The following is an 8,280-nucleotide window of genomic DNA, read 5'->3' as shown; positions in this document are numbered from 1 at the left end:
GCGCCACCACACGGCGAAGCCCAACCGCGGGGAAGATGGCGGCGGCGCCCCCCCTCCCCAGGCACCTCACATCGACTCGCACCGCCCCTCCGTGTCCTTCCGCCGGACAAAATAGTCCCTGCCCCCCCCCCATCACCCCCTCTCAGGAAGAGGAGGGGTCGCCCATGGGGACAGCGATCCGTCTCCTCGGCTGCAGGGCCAGCACTCACCGGCGGCCGTCCCGGGCGGAGGCGGGATGGAGGACACGGCCGGATCCCTCCGCGCCCGGCCGCCCAGCGTCCCTCGCTGCCATGGCAACCCGAACCTGGGCGCCCTCCCTCGGGCCCCGTCGCCCTGGGTAGGCCTTCCCACCAATCAGAAAGGGAGCGCCTGGGTGAGTGAGCCAATCAGGAGCGAGGACAGCCGGCCTGCAGGGCAGGAGAGAGGCGGCGCCGCCGCCAGCGCCGAGCCCGAAATGAAGGGCAGTGCCGAGCCGAGCCGAGCCGAACCGAGCCGAACGGGGCCGAGCGCCTTCCCCCATCCGTGAGGTAGAGGCAGGGAGACTACAACTCCCAGCATCCCCGGCAGCGCGCGGGGCATGCTGGGAAGCGCAGCGGGGAAGGCGGGCGGCGCGCAGGCGCAGTCGGGCTCCCGGGGGTGCGGGTTGCCTTGGAGACGCTTCAGGCGGCGCCGGTGAGCGGAGGCGGCCTTGGGCGCCGGCGGCGGAGCGGGCCGGGCCGGGGGCTGCTTCGGGCCGTGGCCGGGATGTGTGGCCCGGGAACCGCCTGGCTTGGGGGCAGAAAGCGGAGGGCAGCCCGGGTGCGCGGCCCCGACCCCGGCCCCCTCCTGTCAGCCCGAAGGGGAAGGCTGTCAGCCGCGGCCACGGGGCCCGGCCCGGCCGTGCCAAGCCCTGCGGCCTTCTGCCAGGCTTCTTGGAGCGCTTGGGATCCGGCCACGAACCCCTCACCGGCATGCCTCTCATTCCTTCTTGGTTTAAAATTCGAATACACCCTCACTGCTCAGGAGTTAATAATAAATGCTCTAGCTTGATGTCTTTATGACGGGCCGTTTGCTACGCCGCCTGATAAGCCTGATAGCTTTATTTACTTGTGATATGAGTGTCATTTCCAATACCTTCGTGTAAAATAAACCCTTCCAGGTTATGTAGCAATAAAGCCACAAGCTTTATCCAGAGTTAAGTTTACTAAATTCTATTACAAGATTTCATACATTATCGTGTAATACTGACTTCATGGAACTCAAATTGAAATTTAAGTACGATGTATTATATGGCTGTACTCTAGTGATAAGGAAATACCAGTTTTCTATTATTTAATTATTTAATTATTTAATTAATTATGATATGAGCACAATGGCACAAACAGAACTGTCGGCCTGCAATTTTTGCCAGCACCTAGTAGCAGGCCAGGACTGAAGTAAACAAGATGCCTATTGGCAATTCTCTGAAGATTTAACTGGCATTTAACTTCTCTTGTTGCTGCTGATGCAGACAGCCAGAGATACCAGCACATGAGAGAAATGTAGGATTTCTCCCCAAGCAGCACCCCAGTAATGTCACACTGACCCAGAGGTCTAACAACAACCATGTTAGTGCCGACTATTTAAAAAGAAAATCATTTTTGCTTTGGGCCAAGCCTGGCCCAGAAACCAACACCCACTCCCCCCACCCCAATTTCTGCTCTGATCTGTTGGTTGTAGCAAATTTTATCTCATTTCTCAGTGTTTTCACTGTGGACTGTTTCCTCAGTGAGAGGAAAATTAAATGCCAGGAAAAAAAGAACCCAGAAATACTTACACTATAAAAATGTAACTGGACTTTTATGGCCTTCCTGATAAAGGTAACTGTCTTCCTGCTGGTCTGTTCTGCTGCTCTCTTGTTTTTAGGATTTTTATTTTGTTACATTGCTTATCTGAGGCCTAGCATTACTTCTGCTGAAACTCCTAAATCCTACTTGGAGGAGGATCTGGTTTCCAATAGAAAGGGAAGGGGAATGAACACTTATACATCTATTTCTTTTTACAGAACAGAAGGAAAATGAACCAACTCCAGGCTTTGCTGAATGACAGTCTAATCAGAACAAAGCATGTGGAAAACGCAGCTATCATCAACATAAAGGAAAGAAAAGTCTGTGCATCAACCTTTGGCTTTAATGTAAGAGATCAAAGAGTGTACTAGGAAGTGAGAGCAGAGGTGGCAACTCCGGGAATCTAGAGCACAAAGTAGTGATAACAGCAGGGAGCACAGGGCTCTACTAAATACACTTGCTTCTTTCAACCTCGGAGGCAGAGTTACAGGGGTACAGCCTAGCTGCTGTGTTGAGAGGCTAACTTGCAAAGTAAGTTGATTGCTAAATTCACATCTTTGATTTTTGGAAGAAAGATACCATTTAACTGGCATTTTCAAGGAGTCCTTTTTAACCACTTAGCACTCAATGATTCCACCAGTAAAGCAGATGTAGGCAGGTCCATTCTCTGGCACTGAGACCTGCTGGTATGGAATGTGGCATGCCCATACTATAACCCCAAAACAGAGTGGCTGTACCAGGTTGCCTATGGGGAGCAGTCCTGGGCCATTCTAATATTGTAAAATGTGCCTTGGAATTGTTTGGGAAAGTGCTTGCTGGCCTAGGCCAAAACTCTACCTGAACTGGTCTGACAATACTCAGAACTGCTCCCTGGCACCTGAAATTTGGTGGTATAGTTGTAGCTTATCTATTTTCATTGCCTGTCAGCTGATAAACAGCAGAGTAACAGCACTTCTGATCATATTATATGGTAAAACTAATACGCACTCCCTGACACAGTCTGAACTTTCTAGTTCAGAAATGCTCCCCACACCACAGTCATCCTTATGTCATTGGAAGGTAACACTTCCTCTCCTAATCCCCATGATACCAGCTCTCAAACATTTCCAGGCAGTTTTTCCAGGGGTACATATTGCTATGCTTGGCATGCTCAGAAGAATGTGTTCAGAAGATGAAGCTTTTGTTAAGATAGCCCCAACCCTGGGGACAGATTCTCAGCAGAGAGAGTCATCAGTCCACTAGTGACATCATCTTTAACATGTAAATGATCTTTAATATAAACCACAGTTTTTAGAGATGCCAGCTTGCTGGCTCTTTGGCAAGGCAGATGATTATGTGCTGAGGTCCAGAGCAAAGTCCTCAGCCAGTGTAAATTACCATCAGCTCCACTGACTTGAAAGAATTTCAGGCCAGAAGGGATCATTGGATCATCTCATCCAACCAGCTGAATATAAATCTGCCAAACCAGTGACCCAGTTACACATACACTGAGCCCAAGAGCTCATTGACCTGACCAGATTTGTGATCTGTTTAGACTGCCCCATCGAGGTGTGATGATCTGGTCTGGACTTGCTAAAAGTTACACTTTCCCATTGAAGACTAAGAATATTTGAAATTGGCATCCTTGGTTGAGCTCTGCACAAGCCCAGGGAAGGCTGTGTCCTACCCTATATTGCCTTTCAACAGAAGGGTCCAATCACCACAGGGCACATTGCTTACCTAGAGAAGTGTCACTGAGTAATGGCACTACACAGATAGTAATCATGAACTATGCTGATTGTATCAAATGAGACTTTAAAAATATAGTGGACTGTACAGAAACTAGGTCTAGTTTCAAAGCCAGGCAGATATTTTTTTGTAATTTTTTTTTACATCATAATTTCAAGTGAACTATCAAAGACAGTAGGAGGGTGGAAAGCAGTTCGTCATTGCAAAGACATGCATTTTTGGTCCATAACACTGTGTTGTATAACACAGGTGCCACCAGAGAATGCTTTAAGCCTTATCTACGCTTTCTACGAGAACTTACTGCAAGTTAGGAGGGGAGGACTCTACTTCAAGGAGAAGTACTATAAATGTGTCCGCGCAGATGAGCATTCCATCTATCTTCAAAACGTATGTTGACAAGAGCTGTGGCTATCCTGAAAAATCTGGAGACTTCCCACTTCCTTCCCTTGCTGTGTGGTTACATGAATACTGTAACACGAGCAGAAAGCCTTCACATGCTTCTTTCTTTCTTTCTCTCCGTATCACCTTCCCAGCATGTGTGGAATGAAATCAGTGCAGAATACAAAAAAGTGTCAGCTATATAGTACAAATTTGATGGGTAACACCATTCATTCCCCTAACAACAGCTGTAGGGCTTGTCATGTTCTCCTTCAAATCAGTTCATCTCCCTAAGCTGAGAAAAAACTACCACTTCATTTTTTTTCTGGGTTGGTTTCTTGCCTCATTAATTAATTAATCAGGTAATAGAAGGGCCTGGCAAGCCCCCAGCCAGAATAAGGTAGCATGACCAGGTAACTGGGTCAGGGGAGAGAAGAGACATGGGCGAGCAGGACCTTGTTTGACAGCTTATTCAGCCTGTGGGACTCCAGCCTCAGTAATTCACCTATGAAATTCAGAAACAGAAACTGAGAACATGGCTGCATGCAGCCATGCTTGAGATGGCAGAATTTTGTTTCTACTGCCAAGTCACACAGTCTGAAGTAAATACATCCAACTGGCTATTACTGAGGTCTTCTTAATTCTTCCCCTCCCCAGTAAATCCATCCTGAAATGAGCTAAGCAACTTGCAGAAGAAGCTGAGCAGCTCTTAAATTTGGATCCTGTTTCAGAAAAATGGAGTACTTTGCAATGTCTTTTTCCATTCCTTATTACACATTGGTGAGGCAGAGTTTGGGAGGCAGGGTTCATAAAATACTGGGCATGCTTTCATGTAAATGCTAGTTATTTTATTTGCGTTTATCAGTGCTTTTGCATATGATGTTGAGCACTAGGATAACACTTCTTCGAAATGCTGTGCAATAATACATTAATCAATGGAAGTAAGAACAGGCAATATAATAGAGCATTTGACTGACTTGCTTTAATAGTCAGCAGTCTTCAGAACATTCCCTGTCACTGTTTGTCTGCATCCTGGCTTAGACTTTAAGACAGTATTTGCCCCCCCCCCCCCAAAAAAAAACCCCCAGGGATATTGGCAAAGAAAATGCCTGTAATTGGCCCACACTGTCAGGCAATATATATATCTATGTATTTTTTTAGAACCTTGTAACCTTACACCAATTTTCTGTATTATCTAGCCAGATGGAGGCCTGATCGTTGTGAAGACAAAGACTTTCATCCTGGTTGCTACTTACAGAGTGGGCATGTATCCCAGTGTGTGTGTGGAAGCTGTGGAGAAACTAGGTAAGAGAAATGGCTGTACCTGTGTTCCTGCATGCCGGCATCTCGCTGATTAGCTCTGCCCTTACAAACAGCTTCAAAAATCAATCTGACAAACTACCAAATCCTGAAAATCTGGGAACCCGAGCACAGACATGGTTATGGCTCCAAGCTAAACCCTCTCCAGACATCACATCCCACTGCACTCCAAAGCCTCCATGGGCATGAACAGGTTGCTGAACTCTCTTTCCTTGGCTGTTCTGGCACACGTTTTCTGTTAGTTACCCTTCAACAAAATGGGACCTGGCAGTCACATTTTCTTGACCTCATACGCCTAATGCTGAGGTCTTAAGCACACTTTTGTAGAGCACCAGCTTTGACACTCTTTCACAGCCCACTTCTTTAAAGACACATGAGTTCTCTAAGGGTTTCAAACTTCCTCTCTCTGCCTAGTCTCTTGGAGAAAGCTGGAGTCTCTTTTCCTACACGTGAATCTTGAGACATCATGAAGCTAGTTTCCTTGCCTCACAATAACAAAGCACCTCTTCTCTAACAGAAGTGCCCATTTCCTTCCCTCTCCTACTCAAGTTCCCTTTGTGTAAGTCCTCTTAAGTTCCTCTCTCTTGGGCTCAGTGTTTTAGAGACTTAGTGTTAACATCTAGCTCTTTGTTTTCCATTCGGAAATATTGCAAAACCCAGCCCTTCGCAGACCAGCTGCAGAACCCCAGTTGCATCTCAAATGTAGCCTTCCCTTTGTGTGGAGGTGCTGACAAGGATTAACCACTCTTCATTAACTTTTGTCTGGGAGATGAATAACAGAGTTACACATCTTATTGATGTAATATATGGCTGACTCCATATCAAGGATACAATCATTTTATCACATCATCCAAATGGATAAAATGCACAAGAGCAGATTCCCAAAATAGCCTTGATTTTTACGGTAGGGGTAATTGTAAGGAATTTTGAAGGAATTTCAAGGATGTTTCTATGGAATATTTTGTAGAGCAATAAGATTCAACTTCATCTATGGATATGCCCATCTCCTTTCACTGAAAAGGAATAAGATTGTAGGCCCACTGTGCTCCTAGCTTTTGTTCCTCATTTAGGTGCGTAAAAGTAAGTAGAATGAATTTGTGTTTTGGGCCATAAGCTGTTTCGTCTGGAATGAGCTACAAGACTCTCAGTAACAAATCCTTCATCAAACCTTTTTCAAAAGGCTTTTACAATTCAAAAAGCTATGATCAAGACCAGGATTTTTGGAGGCTATAATGCAGGTTTTAGAACAATCTTGCCTGCTGGACCTTCAGAAAACTTGTTCTTGGCTGGTGGGTCTGTGCATGGTGCCAGGCTGGCAGAGACTGGCCTCCACTGCAGCCGCTCCACTTCTTCACACCTCACAGCCCCTGCACTGTGTTTAACCAAAACGCATCTCACTGCAGACAGGCCACAGAAGAGGCAAGTGGATTGCCGATGGTTTTTGGATCTTTCCTATGTTCATTTCAGTCTCAACTATCAGAGCAACCTCAGGCTGCTTTATGTTATGTTCTGCTTTCTCTAGTTCTTGGCCATTGTTTTTGTCAGCGTCTCGTAGCAGGTTGAGCACAAAACCATTGTACCAGCACTGCACTGCCTAGAGAGCCTCAACTTTCTTGTGCTCCAGACATGATTCTGCCTCATCCTTGTCATAATTAGCAGCTGTGATGGCTCTGTTAGGGATAGGTATTAAAGATCTTTGTCACCTGCATGCACGGCCAGCACATTAACTTCAAATGATATCAATTTTAGGGGACATTTATGTGCTGGGCTATGAACTGAGGAACAGACAGATTTCCCACCCTGGTAGCATTAATAGGAGTTTTTAATCACTGGGTCAAAACAGGTATGAAATACTACCAAACCAGAATGGTCCTTCCAGCTACGGAGTGTTTTCAAGGGATTGCTTCCATCCAGGGCAGCATTAATGAGACTTTAAAAATCTAAGCATTGGGCCTTATATTTTAAGCTAATTTAGACTAGCTTTATCCTAGTCTTCTCCTGCATTACTACAAATGGAGCTCAACCAGATCCAAAAGGTGCCATTCTGTTATTTAGCCCCAAGTCTGTCCAGCTGCCTCAGTAATAAATTCGGGAGCCATATCACAGTTGATACCAGCTTCTTTGCTGCCAGGGGAGGAAGGCAGAAAGTGTAAAGTTTGGAGACTGCAAAAAATGTCAACACTTGCAAAATCCTGTAACCATTTGCACACAACTTATCTGGTCTTGCAAATAGTCACATTGTCCGTAACTGGCCACTGTTCCGGAGTAAAGTCTAAGGTCTCAGTGTTTCCAGTGCCAGATTTGCAGCAGTTTTGACAATGTGTATTTTCTGGGGTTTATTCTTGCTGTTCTGGATGATTTCTTTGCACAAAGAAAACAAAGTAGCTTTTCTCAGCATGTTACAAGAGATTTCTAAAAATGATTTAAGGTGTTCAGTGTTTATTCTTTAAAACAGATAATACCTCATGAATATAGGTATTAGTATTTTCAATTTTCAGCTAGAAATACAGCTGTCTTCTTTTGAGTACAGTATAGTCTGAGGTGGATTTGAACTTGAACAAAAGCATCTTCATTAAAGCAATCCTGTACATGATTTTTATCATTGTTGATTTTTCAAATTTTTTTATTTATTTCCTTGTATCACAGCGGACTACTTTAGAGAAAAAGGTAGCTGAATGAGTAGAAATCTTGAACTTCATCAAACTCTGAAGGACTGCTCATGAGGAAATAAAGTGTAGAAGTTTGAAGCACTATCCAGTTTAAGCAAGAAACTACTGCTTTACAACATTCCAACTGCTGAGTTTCCTTCTGTTTTTTCAAGAACGCTTGAGGACTGATTGCTCATAAGAGGACTACCCTATGCGTCTATCATCTAAGTTTCTTAACTGAATTGAAAGTAATGTCTTCAGGATTTGGTTTAAGATGCTCTGCTTAATCTTTCTAATGTTGTCTTTTAGCCTGCTTCCAGATAAGAAAATTATTAATCTCCCTAAGCAAAGAAACTTCTCTCACAGCATTAAAGCTATGCTAGCATCACAGACCCAAGGGA

The 8,280-nt window shown here is 45.1% G+C and overlaps 1 protein-coding gene across 1 annotated transcript; it reads left to right on the top strand.

Annotated features, from left to right (window-relative positions):
* Positions 1 to 497: 497 nt before the first annotated feature.
* Positions 498 to 7,906, top strand: PFN4 (profilin family, member 4). The gene is made up of 5 exons (XM_010584266.1): positions 498 to 527; positions 2,024 to 2,152; positions 3,783 to 3,920; positions 5,111 to 5,216; positions 7,878 to 7,906. The coding sequence occupies exons 2-5, from the start codon at positions 2,036 to 2,038 to the stop codon at positions 7,904 to 7,906; spliced, it is 390 nt and encodes a 129-aa protein (XP_010582568.1). The 5' UTR covers positions 498 to 527; positions 2,024 to 2,035.
* The last annotated feature ends 374 nt before the right edge of the window (positions 7,907 to 8,280 follow it).

Source organism: Haliaeetus leucocephalus, unplaced genomic scaffold, assembly GCF_000737465.1.
Source record: "Haliaeetus leucocephalus isolate CR32 unplaced genomic scaffold, Haliaeetus_leucocephalus-4.0 Scaffold964, whole genome shotgun sequence".
NCBI lineage: Eukaryota > Metazoa > Chordata > Aves > Accipitriformes > Accipitridae > Haliaeetus > Haliaeetus leucocephalus.
This window is presented reverse-complemented; position numbering and strand designations above follow the sequence as displayed.

What these genes read in the sequence shown, in the direction of transcription:
- PFN4 (XM_010584266.1), top strand. Translation starts at nt 2,036, where the DNA reads ATGAACCAACTCCAGGCTTTGCTGAATGACAGTCTAATCAGAACAAAG. An exon ending in CATCAACCTTTGGCTTTAAT is followed by an intron (nt 2,153 to 3,782) that starts GTAAGAGATCAA and finishes TGTATAACACAG; the next exon opens with GTGCCACCAGAGAATGCTTT. An exon ending in ATTCCATCTATCTTCAAAAC is followed by an intron (nt 3,921 to 5,110) that starts GTATGTTGACAA and finishes TGTATTATCTAG; the next exon opens with CCAGATGGAGGCCTGATCGT.